We start from the raw sequence: 21,706 nt of genomic DNA on the forward strand, positions 1-21,706 counted from the left end.
GGACACCCTATGCCAAACAACTAGCAAGACAGGAACACAGCCCCATCCATTAGCAGAGAGGCTGCCTAAAATCATAATAAGGTCACAGACACCCCAAAACATATTCCTGGATGCGGTCCTGCCCACCAGAAAGACAAGATCCAGCCTCATCCACCAGAACACAGGCACTAGTCCCCTCCACCAGGAAGCCTACACAACCCACTGAACCAACCTTAGCCACTGGGGGTAGACACCAAAAACAACAGGAACCACAAACCTGTGGCCTGCAAAAAGGAGACTCCAAACACAGTAAGTTAAGCAAAATGAGAAGACAGAGAAGCACACAGCAGATGAAGGAGTAAGGTAAAAACCCACCAGGCCAAACAAATGAAGAGGAAACAGGCAGTCCACCTGAAAAAGAATTCAGAGTAATTATAGTAAAGATGATCCAAAATCTTGGAAATAGAATGGAGAAAATAAAAGAAACATTTAACAAGGACCTAGAAGAACTAAAGAGCAAACAGACCAATCACAAGCACTGAAATTGAAACTGTGATTAAAAATCTTCCAACAAACAAAAGCCCAGGACCAGATGGCTTCACAGGTGAATTCTATCAAGCATTTAGAGAAGAGCTAACACCTATCCTTCTCAAACTCTTCCAAAATATTGCAGAGGGAGGAACACTCTCAAACTCATTCTACGAGGCCACCATCACCCTGATACCAAAACCAGACAAAGATGTTACAAAGAAAGAAAACTACAGGCCAATATCACTGATGAACATAGATGCAAAAATCCTCAACAAAATACTAGCAAACAAAATCCAACAGCACATTAAAAGGATCATACACCATGATCAAGTGGGGTTTATTCCAGGAATGCAAGGCTTCTGCAATATACGCAAATCAATCAACGTGATACACCATATTAACAAACTGAAGGAGAAAAACCACATGATCACCTCAATAGATGCAGAGAAAGCTTTTGACAAAATTCAACACCCATTTATGATAAAAGCCCTGCAGAAAGAAGGCATAGAGGGAACTTTCCTCAACATAATAAAGGCCATATATGACAAACCCACAGCCAACATTGTCCTCAATGGTGAAAAACTGAAACCATTTCCACTAAGATCAGGAAAAAGACAAGGTTGCCCACTCTCACCACTATTATTCAACATAGTTTTGGAAGTTTTAGCCACAGCAATCAGAGAAGAAAAAGAAATAAAAGGAATCCAAATCGGAAAAGAAGAAGTAAAGCTGTCACTGTTTGCAGATGACATGATACTATACATAGAGAATCCTAAAGATGCTACCAGAAAACTACTAGAGCTAATCAATGAATTTGGTAAAGTAGCAGGATACAAAATTAAAGCACAGAAATCTCTTGCATTCTTATACACTAATGATGAAAAATATGAAAGTGAAATTAAGAAAACACTCCCATTTACCATTGCAACAAAGAGAATAAAATATCTAGGAATAAACCTACCTAAGGAGACAAAAGACCTGTATGCAGAAAATTATAAGACACTGATGAAAGAAATTAAAGATGATACAAATAGATGGAGAGATATACCATGTTCTTGGATTGGAAGAATCAACATTGTGAAAATGACTCTACTACCCAAAGCAATCTACAGATTCAACGCAATCCTGATCAAACTACCACTGGCATTTTTCACAGAACTAGAACAAAAAATTTCACAATTTGTATGGAAACACAAAAGACCCCGAATAGCCAAAGCAATCTTGAGAACGAAAAATGGAGCTGGAGGAATCAGGCTCCCTGACTTCAGACTATACTACAAAGCCACAGTAATCAAGACAGTATGGTACTGGCACAAAAACAGAAATATAGATCAATGGAACAGGATAGAAAGCCCAGAGATAAACCCACGCACATATGGTCACCTTATCTTTGATAAAGGAGGCAAGCATATACAGTGGAGAAAAGACAGCCTCTTCCATAAGTGGTGCTGGGAAAATTGGACAGCTACATGTAAAAGTATGAAATTAGAACACTCCGTAACACCATACACAAAAATAAACTCAAAATGGATTAAAGACCTAAATGTAAGGCCAGACACTATCAAACTCTTAGAGGAAAACATAGGCAGAACACTCTATGACATAAATCACAGCAAGATCCTTTTTGACCCAGCTCCTACAGAAATGGAAATAAAAACAAAAATAAACAAATGGGACCTAATGAAACTTCAAAGCTTTTGCACAGCAAAGGAAACCATAAACACGATCAAAAGACAACCCTCAGAATGGGAGAAAATATTTGCAAATGAAGTAACTGACAAAGGATTACTCTCCAAAATTTACAAGCAGCTCATGCAGCTCAACAACAAAAAAACAAACAACCCAATCCAAAAATGGGCAGAAGACCTAAATAGACATTTCTCCAAAGAAGATATACAGATTGTCAACAAACACATGAAAGAATGCTCAACATCATTAATCATTAGAGAAATGCAAATCAAAGCAACACTGAGATATCATCTCACACCGGTCAGAATGGCCATCATCAAAAAATCTAGAAACATAAAATGCTGGAGAGGGTGTGGAGAAAAGGGAACCCTCTTGCACTGTTGGTGGGAATGTAAATTGATACAGCCACTATGGAGAACAGTATGGAGGTTCCTTAAAAAACTACAAATAGAACTACCATATGACCCAGCAATCCCACTACTGGGCATATACCCTAAGAAAACCATAATTCAAAAAGAGTCATGTACCAAAATGTTCACTGCAGCTCTATTTACAATAACCAGGACATGGAAACAACCTAAGTGTTCATCATCAGATGAATGGATAAAGAAGATGTGGCACATATACACAATGGAATATTACCCATCCATAAAAAGAAATTAAATGGAGTTATTTGTAGTGAGGTGGATGGAGTTAGAGTCTGTCATACAGAGTGAAGTAAGTCAGAAAGAGAAAAACAAATATAGTATGCTAACACATATATATGGAATCTAAGGGGAAAAAAAAAAGGTCATGAAGAACCTAGTGGCAAGACGTGAATAAAGACACAGACCTACTAGAAAATGGACTTGAGGATATGGGGAGGGGGAAGGGTAAGCTGTGACAAAGTGAGAGAGTGGCATGGACATATATACACTACCAAACATAAAATAGATAGCTAGTGGGAAGCAATCGCATACCACAGGGAGGTTAGCTCGGTGCTTTGTGACCACCTAGAGGGGTGGGATAGGAAGGCTGGGAGGGAGGGAGATGTAAGAGGGAAGAGATATGGGAACATATGTATATGTATAACTGATTCACTTTGTTATAAAGCAGAAACTAACACACCATTGTAAAGCAATTATACTCCAATAAAGATGTTAAAAAAAAATGTAACAAGAAACAAGGAAGGATGCTACATAATGATAAAAGGATCAATCCTAGAAGAAGATATAACAATTATAAATATATATGCACCCAACATAGGAGCACCTCAATACATAAGGCAAATGCTAACAGCTATAAAAGAGGAAATTGACAGTAACACAATAATAGTGGGCGACTTTAACACCTCACTTACACCAATGGACATATCATCCAAACAGAAAATTAACAAGGAAACATAAGCTTTAAATGACACAATAGACCAGATAGATTTAATTAATATTTATAGGACATCCCATCCAAAAACAGCAGATTACACTTTCTTCTCAAGTGCACACGGAACATTCTCCAGGACAGATCACATCCTGGGTCACAAATCAAGCCTTAGTAAATTTAAGAAAGGTGAAATCATATCATCTTTTTCAACCACAACGCTAGGAGATTAGAAATAAATTACAGAGAAAAAAACCATAAAAAACACAAACACATGGAGGCTAAACGATACATTACTAAATAACCAAGAGATCACTGAAGAAATCAAAGAGGAAATCAAAAAATACCTAGAGACAAATGACAATGAAAACACGACGATCCAAAATCTATGGGATGCAGCAACAGCAGATCAAAGACGGATGTTTATGGCAATACAATCCTACCTCAAGAAACAAGAAAAATCTCAAACAAACAATCTAACCTTACACCTAAAGGGACTAGAGAGAGAAGAACAAACAAAACCCAAAGTTACTAGAAGGAAAGAAATCATAAAGATCAGAGCAGAAATAAATGAAATAGAAACAAAGAAAACAATAGCAAAGATCAGTAACCTAAAAGCTGGTTCTTTGAGAAGATAAATAAAATTTATAAACCTTTAGCCAGACTCATCAAGAAAGAGAGGGAGAGGACTCAAATCAATAAAACTAGAAATGAAAAAGAAGAAGTTACAACGGGCACCGCAGAAATACAAAGCATCCTAAGAGACTACTACAAGGAACTCTATGCCAATAAAATGGACAACCTGGAAGAAATGGACAAATTCTTAGAAAGGTATAATCTTTCAAAACTGAACCAGGAAGAAATAGAAAATATGAACTGACCAATCACAAGTAATGAAATTGAAGCTGTGATTAAAAATCTTCCAACAAACAAAAGTCCAGGACCAGATGGCTTCACAGGTGAATTCTATCAAACATTTAGAGAAAAGCTAACACCCATCCTTCTCAAACTCTTCCCAAAAATTGCAGAGCAAGGAACACTCCCAAACTCATTCTATGAGGCCACCATCACCCTGATACCCAAACCAGACAAAGATACTACAAAAAAAGAAAATTACAGACCAATATCACTGATGAATATAGATGCAAAAATCCTCAACAAAATACTAGCACACAGAATCCACCAGCACATTAAAAGGATCATACACCATGATCAAGTGGGGTTTATCCCAGGGATGCAATGATTCTTCAATATACGCAAATCAATCAATGTGATACACCATATTAACAAATTAAAGAATAAAAACCATATGGTCATCTCAATAGATGCAGAAAAAGCTTTTGACAAAAATCAACACCCATTTATGATAAAAACTCTCCAGAAAGTGGGCATAGAGGGAACCTACCTCAACATAATAAAAATCATATACGACAAACCCACAGCAAACATCATTCTCAATGGTGAAAAACTGAAAGCATTTCCTCTAAGATCAGGAACAAGACAACGATGTCCACTCTCACCACTATTATTCAACATAGTTTTGGAAGTCCTAGCCATGGCAATCAGAGAAGAAAAAGAAATAAAAGGAATACAAATTGGAAAAGAAGAAGTAAAACTGTCACTGTTTGCAGATGACATGATACTATAATATACAGTATCTTAAAGATGCCACCAGAAAACTACTAGAGCTAATCAATGAATTTGGTAAAGTTGCAGGATACAAAATTCATGCACAGAAATCTCTTGCATTCCTATATACTAACAACGAAAGAACAGAAAGAGATATTAAGGAAACAATCCCATTCACCACTGCAACAAAAAGAATAAAATACCTAGGAATAAACCTACCTAAGGAGGTAAACGACCTGTACTCAGAAAACTATAAGACAATGATGAAAGAAATCAAAGATGACACCAAAGGATGGAGAGATATACCATGTTCTCGGATTGGAAGAATCATTACTGTGAAAATGACTATACTACCCAACGCAATCTACAGACTCAGTGCAATCCCTATCAATTTACCAATGGCATTTTTTACAGAACTAGAACAAAAAATCTTAAAATTTGTATGGAGACACAAAAGACCCCGAATAGCCAAAGCAATCTTGAGAGAAAAGAACGGAGCTGGAGGAATCAGACTCCCTGACTTCAAACTATACTACGAAGTTACAGTAATCAAGACAATATGGTATCAACACAAAAACAGAAATATAGATCAATGGAACAGGATAGAAAGCCCAGAGATAAACTCACGCACCTATGATCAACTAATCTATGACAAAGGAGGCAAGGATATACAACGGAGAAAAGACAGCCTGTTCAATAAGTGGTGCTGGGAAAACTGGACAGCTACATGTAAAAGAATGAAATTAGAACACTCCCTAACACCATACACAAAAATAAACTCAAAATGGATTAGAGCACCGGACACTATAAAACTCTTAGAGGATAACATAGGAAGAACACTCTTTGATATAAATCACAGCAAGATCTTTTTAATCCACCTCCTAGAGTAATGGAAATAAAAACAGAAATAAACAAATGGGACCTAATGAAACTTAAAAGCTTTTGCACAGCAAAGGAAAGTATAAACAAGATGAAAAGACAACCTTCAGGATGGGAGAAAATATTTGCAAATGAAGCAACTGACAAAGGATTAATCTCCAAAATATATAAACAGCTCATGGTACTCAATATCACAAACCACCCAATCCAAAAATGGGCAGAAGACCTAAATAGACATTCCTCCAAAGAAGACATACAGATGGCCAAGAGGCACATGAAAAGCTGCTCAACATCACTAATTATTAGAGAAATGCATATCCAAACTACAATGAGGTATCACCTCACACCTGTTAGAATGGGCTTCACGAGAAAATCTACAAACAACAAATGCTGAAGAGGGTGTGGAGAAAAGGGAACCCTCTTGCACTGTTGGTGGGAATGTAAAGTGATACAGCCACTATGGAGATCAGTATGGAGGTTCCTTAAAAAACTAAAAATAGAATTACCATATGACCCAGCAATCCCACTACTGGGCATATACACTGGGAAAACCATAATTCAAAAAGACACATGCGGGCTTCCCTGGTGGCACAGTGGTTGAGAGTCTGCCTGCCAATGCAGGGTACACGGGTTCGAGCCCTGGTCTGGGAAGATCCCACATGCCGCAGAGCAACTACGCCCGTGTGCCACAACTACTGAGTCTGCGCGTCTGGAGCCTGTGCTCCGCAACAAGAGAGGCCGCGACAGTGAGAGGCCTGCGCACCGCGATGAAGAGTGGCCCCCACTTGCCACAACTAGAGAAAGCCCTCACACAGAAACGAAGACCCAACACAGCCATAAATAAATAAATAAATAAATAAATTTATATATTAAAAAAAAAAGACACATGCACCCCAATGTTCACTGCAGCACTATTTACAATAACCAGGTCATAAAAGCAACGTAAATGCCCATTGACAGAAGAATGGATAAAGAAGATGTGGTACATATATACAATGGAATATTACTCAGCCATAGAAAGGAACAAAATCGAGTCATTTGTAGAGATGTGGATGGACCTAGAGACTGTCATACAGAGTGAAGTAAGTCAGAAAGAGAAAAACAAATATCGTATATTAACGCATATATGTGGAATCTAGAAAAATGGTACAGATGAACCGGTTTACAAGGCAGAAATAGAGACACAGATGTAGAGGACACACGTATGGAGGGACACCAAGGGGGAAAGCAGGGGGTGGGGGATGAATTGGGAGATTGGGATTGATCTATATACACTAATATGTATAAAATAGATAACTAGTAAGAACCTGCTATATAAAAAATAAAAGAAAATTCAAAAGAAAAGAAATCTCTAATGACTCACCACTTCCTATCAGAAAAAGCCCAGATTCTCCTGCCTCAAATACAGGCCTCTCTCCTAAGCTATCTCCAACTGCTAGGTGAGAGACTCCTAGTGACCCTAGAACATACAACCATTATTCTTGATGCCATGCTTCCTCTACTGTTTGCCACTCTCCCACTTCACCAACCCAAATCTAGACCATCCTGTGAAGACGACTGCCAAGACCCACTTTTGCCTTGAAACTCTCTCTCTGTACTCAAGCCCATAGTAAAGGCCACATCTCTGGCCTCTCTGCCTTTGCTACTTGCATCAGTCATTCTGTGCTCATCAAAGACTGCCTTGCACAGTTACATAGCATTTTAAAAGTGTACACTTTGATTCCTCAGCTGGATTATGAGCTCCTTAAGGCTAGGATTTATGTTTTACAATTTTGGGAGTATTTCTCAAAGCCAAAGACAATGCCAGGCATATTATAGGCAAGTTCTAAATTCTTGTTAACTATTAAACATATATCTTAAATTCTTAGAAATGTTTCTTTTGGCTCTCTCTTCAACTGGGGACTTAAACTTGAACAAATCCACAGATTTCATATAATCCTAATGCTTCCACATATAACCAAATAATTTCAAACTTACAAGGAACAGGAGGAAAAAGCTCCTCAGGACTTTTAGTCCCAAGTTACTTACCATTCTTCATCACTACATTGGACCAGACATTGGCATTCAAGGCTTGAACAATTCGCTTTACTCCTGTAGATTCTGGGAAGTCATCTAATCAGGGAGGAAAAATATATATATTTATACACTCACTTATACATACACATATATATATACACACTCATCCCTAAATATTCACAAGGGAATAGCTCTAGGACCCCCCTCCCCACTGTGGATACCAAAATCTGCAGATGCTCAAGCTCTTTATATAAAATGGCATAGTATTCATATATAATCTACCCACATCATCCTATTTTTTTTTCCTCCCATATACTTTAAATCATCTCTTAAATACTTAAAATACCAAATACTATTTAAATTTTTTGCAATTTTCTGGAATTTTTCTTCCAAATATTTTCAGTCTGCTGTTGGTTGAATCCATGGAGGCAGAACCCTTGGATACAGAGGGCTGACCGTATATGTATATACAGCCCACAAGCCACATTTTTAAACAACTGTGGCTTAATTATCTTGCTCATTTAGTTGTTACTTCACATTGTAACTTAAGTAAAAAAGGGAAAAAATTAAGGAAATACAAAGCTTAGAGCTCCTGATAAGAATATTCTAGAAACTGGAGAGCAATCAAGATGGCGGAGGAGTAAGACGTGGAGCTCACCTCCTTCAACAAATACATCAAAAGTATATCTATAGGGGCTTCCCTGGTGGCGCAGTGGTTGAGAATCTGCCTGCCAATGCAGGGGACACGGGTTCACGCCCTGGTCTGGGAAGATCCCACATGCTGCGGAGCAATTAGGCCCGTGAGCCACAACTACTGAGCCTGCGCATCTGGAACCTGTGCCTCGCAACAAGAGAGGCCGCGACAGTGAGAGGCCCGCGCACCGTGATGAAGAGTGGCCCCCGCTCGCTGCAACTAGAGAAAGCCCTTGCACAGAAACGAAGACCCAACACAGCCAAAAATAAATAAATAAATAAATAATTAAAAAAATATATATATATATATATATATCTCTACAGGTGGAACGATTCTCACAGAACAACTACTGAACACTGGCAGAAGACCTCAGACTTCTGAAAGGACAAGAAACTCTCCATGTTACGGTGTAGGACAAAAGAAGAAGAAAAAAAAGAGAAAGAGAAAAAGGAATCAGGACAGGACCTGAACCCCTGGGAGGGAGCTGTGAAAGAGGAAAGGTTCCCACACCCTAGGAAGTCCCCTCATTGGCAGGGAGATCAGCCAGGATAGAGGGGGAGCTTCGGAGCCTTGGAGGAAAGTGCAGCAACTAGCTGCAGAAGGCAAAATGGAGGGAGACCTACACAGACAGTCAGTATGGCCGCCCTGCACTCCCCAGCCTGAGACGTGCATCCGTCGGTGCAGGCGGGGGCTGGGTGCTGGAGCTTTGGAGGTCAAACCCAGGGAGAGGAATGGGGTTGGCTGCATGGAGATAGCCTGAAGGAGCTGGAGTGTGGTACGGCCACAACCAAGGGTGTACATGGAAGAAGCCTGGGCCCGCCATAGAGGTAAGGTGCCACTGTTGGGGGGCATGCAAGGGGAGGGGCAGGACCGCTTTAGGAGCCTCTTTCCCCACGCGCATGGTATCACGTGACAGGACACAGCCTACACGAGCTCTGAGGGCAGGCATGAGCCGCCACAGCCACTGAGAGATCCAGGAGCAGGCGCCAATTGCTGCCCCCACCATTGTGGGATCCAGAAGCACACATGAGCCGCCGCCATGGGCCCTGGGAGTGGGCACCAGCCACCGCTGCCATTGCTGGCTGTTATCCCCTTGATAGGGAGCACACAAGAGCTGCAGCATCTGCACACCCCGTATCAAGGGGCTAACAGCCAGCACATGCTGAGGAAAGATGCAGAAGGCATCCATATGAAAAGCAGCCCGTGCACCAAAAACATTAAACCCACACAAGCTACGCAGGGATGCTCCTGCATCTAAATAGCCTTCCAAGATCACAGTAGGTAACTGTTTTTCCTAAACTCACAGAGTAAGAGAAATATACATGAAATGAAAAAGCAGAGAAACCACTCCCAGTTAAAAGACCAAGAGAATCCCCCTAAAAGAATAAACAATGAAACAGACCTCTTCAGTGTAATACACACTGAGTTCAAAAAGGAGGTAATGAAAATACCAAAGGAATTAAGAAAGGCTATCAAAAGAAATGCAGAGTACTGTAAAAAGAAACTAGAAACTATAAGAAGGAGCCAAGAAAAATTAGAAAATTCATTTCCCGAGATTAAAGCTGAGCTAAAGGCAATGACTAGCAGAATGAATAATGCGGAAGAACGAATAAGTGACCTGGAAGATAAAATAATGAAAATCACCCAATCAGAACAGCAGACAGAAAGCCAAATGAAAAAAAAATGAAAACAATATAAAAAGACCCACGGGATAATATAAAGCATGCCACTCTATGCATAACAGGGATTCCAGAAGGAGAAGAAAGAGAAAAGGAGATTGAAAAGGTATTTGAAGAAATTATGCCTGAAAATTTCCCAAACCTAAAAAAGGAAACAGTTATCCAGATACAGAAAGCACAGAAGGTCATGAACAAAATGAACCCAAACAGACCTACACCAAGACATATTACAATCGAAATGGCAGAAGTTAAACATAAAGAGAGGATTCTAAAGGCAGCAAGAGAAAAACAAAGAGTTAATTACAAGGGAACCCCCATAAGGCTATCACATGATTTCTCTACAGAAGCACCACAGGCCAGAAGGGAGTAGAAAAACATTCAAAATCTTGAAAGGGAAAAATCTGCAATCTACAATGCTCTACCCAGCAAGATTATCATTTAGGATAGAAGGAGAGATAAAGAATTTGTCAGACAAGCAAAAATTAAAAGAATACAGCGATACTAAACTTAACCTAAAAGAAATATTCAAAGGTCTTCTCTAATTTGAAAAGAAGCAAGAAGATATAGGAAAGAGGAAATCACAACTGGAAAGTAAATCACTTAAATAAGCCAGTATATACAGATGGAAAAAAAAAATTTTTTTTTAATCAAATTGTGAAAGAGATGATAAACACAAGGAACAGCAAAAGGATAAACATAAAGATATAAAAGAGGACATCAAAATCATAAAATGTGGGGGAGGAGAGTAAGAAAATGTAGATTCTTTTTTTTAGAATGCATTTGAGCCTATATGACTGTCAGTCTAAAGCAAGCAGATATAGTAAGGAGTTAACATACTTGAAAAACAGGGTAACCACAAATCAAAAACATACAATAGATTCACAAAAACCAAAAAGAAGAGAACACAAGCATAAAATAAAAGAAAATCATCAAACCCCAAAATGAAAAACAAAAAAGAAAAAGAAAGGGACAAACAAGAAACACAGCATCAACTGGAAAACAAGGTTTAAAATGCCAATAAATACATATTTATCAATAATTACCTTAAACGTCAACGGACTAAATGCTCCAATCAAAAGACAGAGTGGCAGACTGGATAAAAAACAAGAAAGTACAATATGCTGCCTACAAGGCACCCACTTTAGGGCAAAGGACACACACAGATTGAAAGTGAGGGGATGGAAAAAAGACATATCATGCAAACGGAAATGACAAGAGAGTGAGGGTCACAATACTCATGTCAGACAAAATAGACTTTAAAACAAAGGCCATAAAGAAAGATAAAGAAGGACACTATATAATGACAAAAGGATCAATAAAAGGAGAGGATTTTCACTCGTCAACATATATGCACCTAATATAGGAAAACCCAAATACATGAAACAAATACTAACAGACATAAAAGGAGAAATTGATGGGAATACAATAATAGTAGGCGACTTTAACACCCCACCCACATCAATGGACAGATCTTCTAGACAAAATCAATAAGGCAACAGATATCCTAAATTATACAATAGAACAGTTAGACTTAATTGATATTTTCAGGACATCATATTCAAAAAACCCAGAATACACATTCTTTTCAAGTGCACATGTAATATTCTCTAGGACTGATGACATACTGGGGCACAAAACAATAGAGCCAGATTCACCACAAGGAAAAGAGAGAGAACCCAAAATAGAAAAAAACTATCAATATAAAAAAAAAAAAAAAAGAAAAAAAATCAATAAAATGAAGAGCTGGTTCTTTGAAAGGGTAAACAAAATTGACAAACTTTTCTTTGTGGTGAGTAGCCAGACTCACCACAAAGAAAAGAGAGAGAACCCAAATAAACGAAATAAGAAATGAAAAAGGAGAAATATCAACCAAGACTGCAGAAATACAGAACAACCATAAGAGAATACTATGAACAATTATATGCCAACAAATTCAACAACCTAGAAGAAATGAACAAGTTTCTAGAAACATACAGCCCATCAAAATTTAATCAAGAAGAAATATAACAGATAATTTGAAAAGACCTATCATTAGAAGTGAAATCGAATCTGTAATTAAAAGAAAGAAAGAAAAAAATAACTCCCTACAAACAAAAATCCAGGACCAGATGGGCTTCACAGGTGAATTTTACCAAACATACAAAGAACTTTTACCAATCCTCAAACTCTTCCAAAGGACTGAAGAGGAGGGAACACTCCCGAAGACATTCTATGAAGCCACTATCACCCTGATACCAAAACCAGACAAAGATACCACCAAAAAAGAAAATTACAGGCCAGTATCTTTGAGGAATATAGAAGCAAAAATTCTCAACAAAGTATTAGCAAACTGAATGCAACAAAATATTTAAAAGATCATACACCATGACCAAGTGGGATTCATCCTAAGTTCATAAGGATGGTTCAACATATGCAAATCAATCAATGTGATACACCACATCAACAAAAGAAAAGACAAAAACCACATGATCATCTCAATAGATGCAGAAAAACCACGTGACAAAATCAACATCCATTAATGATAAAAACTCCTACCAAAGTGGGCATAAAGGGAACATATCTCAACACAATAAAAGTTACTTATGACAAACCCACAGCCAATATACTCAATGATGAAAAGCTGAAATCCTTCCCTCTAAAATCTGGAACAAGGATGCCCAGTCTCACCACTTCTATTCAACATAATATTGGAATTCCTAGCCACAGCAATCAGATACGAAAAAGAAAATGTATCCAAATTGGAAGGGAAGAGATAAAATTGTCACTATATGCAGATGACATGATACTATATATAGCAAAACCTAAGAACTCCACACAAAAACTACTAGATATAATAAATGAATTCATCAAAGTAGCAGGATACAAGATTAACATTCAGAAATCAGTTGCATTCCTTTACACTAACAATGAAATATCAGAAAGGGAATGTAAAAAAAAATTCCTTTTAAAATTGCACCAAAAAAAAAAACAAACCTAGGAATAAACCTTACCAAGGAGGTGAAAGACTTATACGCTGAGAACTATAAAACATTAATAAAGGAAATAAAAGAGGATTCAAAGCGATGGAAAGATATCCCATGCTCTTGGATAAATTAATATTGTTAACATGGCAATACTACCCAAAGCAATTTACAGATTTAATATGATCCCTATCAAATTACCCATGACATTTTTCACAGAACTAGAACAAATAATCCAAAATCTTATTATGGAACCATAAAAGACCCAGAATTGCTACAGCAATCCTGAGGAAAGGCAACAAAGCAGGAGGCATAACTCTCCCAGACTTCAGAAAATACTAAAAAGCTACAGTAATCAAAACAGTGTGGTATTGGTACAAAAACAGGCATACGGATCAATGAAACAGAACAGAGAGCATAGAAATGAACCCACACAACTATGGTTAATTAATCTTTGACAAACAAGGCAAGAATATACAATGGAGAAAAGACATTCACTTCAGCAAATAGTACGGGGAAACTTGGACAGCTGCATACAAATCAATGAAGTTAGAACACACCCTCACACCATACACAAAAATAAACTCAAAATGGCTTAAAGACTTAAATATAAGACATGACACCATAAAACTCCTAGAAGAGAACATAGGCAAAACATTCTCTGACATAAATTGTACCAATGTTTTCTTAGGCCAGTCTCCCAAGGCAATAGAAATAAAAACAAAATTAAATAAATGGGACCTAATCAAACTTACAAGCTTTTGCACAGCAAAGGAAACCATAGAAAAAATGAAAAGACAACCTACGGAATGGGAGAAAATATTTGCAAATGATGCAAGAGACAAGGGCTTAATCTCCAAAATATATAAACAGTTCGTACAACTCAACAACAAAAAAACAAACAACCCAATCGAAAATGAGCAGAAGACCTAAACAGACATTTCTCCAAAGAAGACATACAGATAGCCAGTAGGCACATGAAAAGATGCTCAACATCACCAATTATTAGAGAAATGCAAATCAAAACTACAATGAGGTATCACCTCACACCAGTCAGAATGGCCATCATTAAAAACTCTACAAATAACAAATGCTGGAGAGGATGTGGAGAAAAGGGAACCCTCCTACACTGCTGGTGGGAATGTAAGTTGGTACAGCTACTATGGAAAACAGTATGTAGGTCCCTCAGAAAACTAAAAATAGAATTACTATATGATCCAGCAATCCCACTCCTGGGAATATACCTGGACAAAACTATAATTCAAAAAGATACATGCACCCCTATGTTCACAGCAGCACTGTTCACAATAGCCAAAACATGGAAACAACCTAAATGTCCATCAACAGATGAATGGATAAAGAGGATGTGGTACATATATACAATGGAATACCACTCAGACATAAAAAAGAACGAAATAATGCCATTTGCAGCAACATGGATGCAACTACAGATTATCATACTAAATGAAGTAAATCAGAAAGAGAAAGACAAATACTACATGATATCATTTACATGCGGAATCTAAAATATGGCAGAGATTTCCCTGGTGGTGCAACAGTTAAGAATCTGCCTGCCAATGCAGGCGACATGGGTTCGAGCCCTGGTCCGGGAAGATCCCACATGCCACAGAGCAACTAAGCCCGTGCACCCCAACTACTGAGCCTGCGCTCTAGTGCCCGCAAGCCACAACTACTGAAGCCTGCGCTCCACAACTACTGAAGCCCACACGCCTAGAGCCCATACTCTGCAACAAGAGAAGCCACCACAATGAGAAGTCCGCGCACCACAATGAAGAGTAGCCCCCACTCGCCACAACTAGAGAAAGCCCACGCACAGCAGTGAAGACCCAACACAGCCAAAAAAAATAAATAATTTATAAAAATAAAAAAAATTTTTAAATAAAATATGGCACAAATGAACCTATCTACAAAACAGAAACTGACTCATAGACATACAGAACAGACTTGTGGTTGACAAAGGGGCACAGGGGTAGGGGAGGGATGGACTGGGAGTTTGGGGTTAGTAGATGCAAACCATTACTACAGAATGAACAAACAACAAGGTCCTACTGTATAGCACAGGGAACTATATTCAATATCCTGAGATATTTTCCATAATGGAAAAGAATATAAAAAAGAATGTATATATATATGTATATATACATGTATAACTGAATCATTTTGCTGTACAGCAGAAATTAACACAACATTGTAAATCAACTATACTTCAATTTGAAAAAAGAATATTCTAGAAACTAAAACAATTAAATACACAGTATAAAAGGTTTATACAGTAAAGTCAACCCCATTACCTCATGAATGGAATCCACTCATATTCTCCTGAAAATGTTAGGTTTCCATCAATTACACAACTTAATTAGTTTAGTATGGGTACTATTTTGCTTCTGGACTTTAATTGATACTACTCAAAATAACAGGGCAGTAATCCCAGTTAGTATACCAATAATAACATGGTATTCTTAGCTACAATGTATCAATAGATATGAGGGTGTGCAAAGGAAATGGAAATCCTTCAGCTAATGAGTATTGTAAGACTGCATATGGAAAACGACAGCAGAAATAGTTTTCGTGTGGTTTAAAGAGAAAAGTCTCCTAAGAGTTTACGGAGCACAGTCCATATAGATCCTGTCTCTAGCGGCCTGGCCCAGTCCTGGGTGGTTTAAAAGGAAGAGCACAGAATTAGAAGTCAGAAGATCTTAATGTGAACCCAGGCTCTATAACTTATTAGCTATTCGATTAAGGGCAAATCACTCATGCTATTCTGAAACAAAAGTGGGGATGACACCACTATGTACACCTCTCCCATAGAAAAGATGCACTGGAACTAATAATTTACTGGTGTAACCTTCCCCTCTAGACTGAAAACTCTTTGAAGGCAGGAGTCATGTCTCACTGAGTTCTCACTCACTACCTAAACTAACATGGTGCCTGAAAGACACAGCAACTCATGAACTGATGAATCATTTAAAGAATACCATCCTACCAACCTAACAGAAATATGCGAAGGGTTAAACTGAAAATACTGTACAAAGATGAGTTTATCACCATCAGTGTTTAAATGAAGAAATAAAAGCTATGTTTATCTTAACTATGAATGATTCAATTCTTGAAAGAATAACTAGTACTTCAGATGATATAACCAGGAACCAAAAATATGATCTGAAATAAAGAGCTAGAATCAATAAGTTGAATTTAATACAAAGAAGCATAAAGTCTCATATTGATGTTTGAATAACACATGCCAATAAAGGACGAGGGTATATGGCTTGGGAACAGTTTGCGTTAAAACATTCTAGGAAGGTTTTAGTTAACTTACGTAAAGATGATATGTTGAAATCTATTTAAAGGTTAAGCTGAATTAGGGAATTCCCTGGCACTCCAGTGGTAAGGACTCCACATTCTCACTGCCATGGGCCCCGGTTTGATCCCTGGTTGGGAAACTAAGATCCCACAAGCTGTGTGGCATGGCCAAAAAAGAAAAAAGAGTCTTATATACAAGACACAAAATCATAATAAAGGAACAAGATTGAATAATTTAAAATAAAAGATTAAGCTGAATTAATACAAGAACACTATTCAGACAGGGGCAAGGAGAAGCACAGTGGTATAAAGGAGCAGAGATTCCAAAATAAAAACAGATAAAATAAATGACTCAAATGTTGACCCTCAAGGACAACAGGAAGAAGAGAACATTCTAGTGCCAGAAGTAAGGAATCACACACATGCTCACATACACAAAACAGGAACAAGTTTAAGGAGTCTAGAAAAACATGGAAGAGAAATTATACTTATTAATTTTCAATATTCTTAAAAATGTATAGGGAGAAAAATCAGCCTTTTTCTTTCATTTCTGTCCTCTTCTTCTCAGGCAGTGCTTTATTCCTGAAGGTAACAACATTTGCAAAACTTCTAAATAAGCCAGGATATAGAAAAGTGTTTCTTAATTTCTTTTTTAAAAAAATATAGGTTTCACGTAATAATTACTTTTAGCCTCTCTATGCACTTTAATTCATGTTGGCTGCCCTACTTAGAACGTCTTTTACAACAACTGGCATCTTGCTACCAGTCCTATAAGTCCAGTACCTTCTCCATTTCTTCCCCATGGAGCGGCTGACATGTGAGATTTCATGTACCAATGCGTTCTCTGAACTTCTGAAGATAAATAACCTCTTCCATCTCTGAAACACCATAACACCAATATACATATTTTTTATAATACTTACGATGTTCCACTTGGTAATTCAATTATTTGTATACCTGTTTCATCTCTTATACCAGATTATAAGGTTTTGGTGGGCCAAAACCCATCTTATCTTGGTAGATTCCACAGCAGCTAGCATAGTTGTACTCGGAAGAAAAGATGAGAAGAGGAATGTGGGAAGGGGGAAAAAGAGGGGGAATAAATAGAAGGTCCAAAGTATAGTAAAGACAGGTAAGTGCAGAGTTACCCCGGGGGTGCGCATTCTGGGCCTATTTGTGGTTTCAAATATCCAAAAGACATACAAATAGTATTGACATGTTCCCTAGGGTTCCTGGGAATTCAACCTCAGGTTACTAGGAATTCAAAATAAGAAACATAAACTTTAACTGTTTATGAATATAGATCAAACCCTCCTTTTTTGGCAGCAGAGAAAGGATAAGAGACTGAGGAAATGACTAAGATTTAAGGTAGAAATCTCTACCTTTACCCATAAGAAAAACAAACATTTCAAAAGTCCTAAAATGGGTGGTAAAACCAAATAAATGGATTATTCAACTAACAGACCGCATCAATGGATTCTGCACAAATCTTTTCAAAGAGCTAGTGAAAAATGTGTTTTGAATATCATTTTGATTCTTCTTCCCTGAATTAAAATAATCGCTCATATCTGAATCCAAATGCCATGCTTTCTCCTGACACATAAATACTTACCATCCTCCTCAGGCAATTCTTCTGGACTAAGTTCTACTAATTCAAAGCCATGTTTGATACACCACTCTTGAGCCTTCTGTCGGTTTACACCTAAAATAACACACAAAAGATTCTTTATAAGCAAAAATAAAATAAAACATGAATATTGCTGCAATACTCTCCACAATCTCAAAGTGTTACCTTTAATGTCAATGTTATTCTAAAGGCATACAAAATAAATTAATATAAGGAAAATGATTTCTCAAACCCCAAGTGTCCGTTCTTAAAAAGTAAAATGTAAATATTGCAAGATTCCAAAGAGAAATAGCTGAAAATATTTTTGTAAGGTAATAAAATCACACAAGATATACTGTTCTAAGTTAAGGAAACCAATGTATTGTTTACCAAGGAATGGCAAATGTAACGTACGTACCACCTACAATCCCACTGGAGTTCCTTACCATTTTCAGACACTCTATCGCAAACCAAGATCATCACCTCAGGTAACCATGCTTCTGCCAGTGGAAGCCAGGAGGAAACACTATCGAGACCAGATTTCTAGAGGGAGGAGAAAGAAACATAGAAACAAAAACAGAAAAAGAGACATTAAGAGAACTCACAGAAAATGCAAGGTTAAAAAAAACAAAGCACAAAATAATTTCTTATTCAAGGTCCATGGAAAACAGACTCTTACTTGTGTGCTGTCAAAGTAAACCACAAATGCTTGGACAGACTCTGCAATCTCTGCAGTGACGAGAAATTTGTTTGGCACCACACACAGATTGATATCTGCTGAATAGTATTTATTATCAATGGTCCAGGGATAAAACCTCACGGCATCGTTGGCAGTCACTTCCACAATAAGATCTTCTGTTCCAAGGATATCTAAATAAATGACACAATATTACCATGGAAAGTACAAAACCAATATACAATGGTCAATTTTCTCAGTAAGATACCAGATTAATAATTCTTTTTATGCAAGGATTTCAAAGGGCCTCTGATTAATTAGGATATTTTCCTTCTCTGATCATTTGATTATAAAAGTAATGGTGACATAATTTAATTCAATTAATTGGCTTTTTTCTTTAAGAACATAAAAACTATTGTGACTAGATTAGATAGTAATAGAGAACAAAACAGTCATCTAACCAAATACCCAGTAAAGAGCAAACAGAAGAGAAAGAAAACCAGCTACATTTATTTTATTGCTTACATATTTCATGGAAGCTGGAAGACTGTGAGAATAGTCAAGAATTTGTAACTATTTTGTACTTACTGCAAGCTAAAAGGAAGATAGCAGCAAAGCTAAACCAGTAACAAAACGGTTACACACAGTCCCTGGGCCAAATGTTGACACATTAATTCAACTAATGAAATAAAAGAATGGATACTGATAAATGACCCCATTCCATTTATATATATTCAGCCTTCTTCAGATTCTGTGAAAGCCAACTCAAATTCTTGTTGACAAAGACACTTCTGGCAAATTTTAATACAGAAAGCCAAGCAAATTAAATGATTTAGGAAAGAATGGTTTAGGAAAGAACCAAATGTTTCAGAAATCCATGTGCAACATGGGTATAACTGGGTGAAATTCTTAACAGTAAATAACCAAGTCAATGATGAATAAACATAGATGTGGTCATGGAACCACTGGAGCATTTTGCTTCCATAATGTCATACAATATTTAGAACTTGAAGAGACATCAGAAATTGTTCTAACCCGAACTCCCATCTCTCACACCCGTAACCATAACCTCCATTTTACACAGATGTGGAAAATTAGCTTAGAGAAGTAAAATGACATGCCACTAACTGGGGTTATAATAAGAATATACAGCCAAACGGCCACAAACTCCTTTTTAATGCATACTAAGATGAACATATAAAATATTCCTCACGAAAAAGAACACAGCAGGAGGTATAACCCTCCTAGACTTCAGACAATACTACAAAACTACAGTAATCAAAACAGCATGGTACTGGCACAAAAACAGACATGGATTAATGAAACAGAATAGAGAGCACAGAAATAAACCCACACAACTACGGTCAATTAATCTTTGACAAAGAAGGCAAGAATATACAATGGAGAAAAGACATTCGCTTCAGCAAGTAGTACTGGGAAAGTGGGACAGCTGCATGCAAATCAATGAAGTTAGAACACACCCTCACACCATACACAAAAATAAACTCAAAATGGCTTAAAGACTTAAAGTAAGACATGACACCATAAAATTCCTAGAAGAGAACATAGGCAAAACATTCTCTGACATAAATCGTACCAATGTTTTCTTAGGTCAGTCTCCCAAGGGAACAGATATAAAAGCAAAAATAAACAAATGGAGCTAATCAAACTTACAAGCTTTTGCACAGCAAAGAAAACCATAAACAAAACAAGAAGACAGCCTGTGGACTGGGAGAAAATATTTGCAAATCACGTGACTGACAAGGGCTTAATTTCCCAAATACACAAACAGCTCATACAACTCAATAACAAAACAACAAACAACCCAATCATAAAATGGGCAGAAGACCTAAACAGACATTTCTCCAAAGAAGACATACAGATGGCCAGTAGGCACATGAAAAGATGCTCAACATCGCCAATTATAAGAGAAATGCAAATCAAAACTGTAATGAGGTACCACCTCACACCAGTCAGAATGGCCATCATTAAAAAGTCCACAAATTACAAATAGTGAGAGGGTGTGGAGAAAAGGGAACATTCTTACACTGTTGGTGGGAATGTGAGTTGGTGCAGCCACTGTGGAAAACAGTATGGAGGTTCCTCAGAAAACTAAAAATAGAATTACTATATAATCCAGCAATTCCACTCCTAGGCATATATCTGGACAAAACTATAATTTGAAAAGATACATGCATCCCTATGTTCATAGCAGCAGTATTCACAATAGCCAAGACATGGAAACAACCTAAATGTCCATCGACAGATGAATGGATAAAGAAGATGTGGTACATATATATATACAATGGAATACTATTCAACCATTTTTAAAAAATGAAATAATGCCATTTGCAGCAACATGGATGCAACTAGAGATTATCATACTAAGTGAAGTAAGTCAGAAAAGGAAAGACAACTACCATATGATATCACTTATATGTGGAATCTAAAATACAACACAAATGAACAAACCTATGAAACAAAAACAGACTCAGACAGAGAACAGACTTGTGGTTGCCAAGGGGGAGGGGAGTGGGGGAAGGAAGGATTGGGAGTTTGGGGTTAGCAGATGCAAACTATTATACTATACAGGATGAATAAACAACAAGGTCCTACTGTATAGCACAAGGAACTATATTCAATATTCTGTGATAAACCATAATGGGAAAGAATATGATAAAGAATGTATAT

The 21,706-nt window shown here is 37.4% G+C and overlaps 1 protein-coding gene across 10 annotated transcripts in view; it reads right to left on the minus strand.

Moving 5' to 3' along the window:
• Positions 1-21,706, minus strand: part of AAGAB (alpha and gamma adaptin binding protein) — a 96,448-nt gene that overhangs the window by 47,740 nt on the left and 27,002 nt on the right. For all 10 annotated transcript variants that reach the window (XM_082447627.1, XM_082447634.1, XM_082447635.1 and 7 more), the window contains exons 2-5: positions 19,019-19,209; positions 18,786-18,882; positions 18,346-18,435; positions 8,092-8,175 (exon numbers count right to left, since the gene is read on the minus strand). In XM_082447627.1, the coding sequence (XP_082303753.1) occupies positions 8,092-8,175; positions 18,346-18,435; positions 18,786-18,882; positions 19,019-19,209 (462 nt within the window). The remainder of the gene's footprint in view (positions 1-8,091; positions 8,176-18,345; positions 18,436-18,785; positions 18,883-19,018; positions 19,210-21,706) is intronic.

The sequence above is a fragment of the Balaenoptera physalus genome (genome assembly GCF_965194825.1).
Source record: "Balaenoptera physalus genome assembly, chromosome: 2".
Lineage (NCBI taxonomy): Eukaryota > Metazoa > Chordata > Mammalia > Artiodactyla > Balaenopteridae > Balaenoptera > Balaenoptera physalus.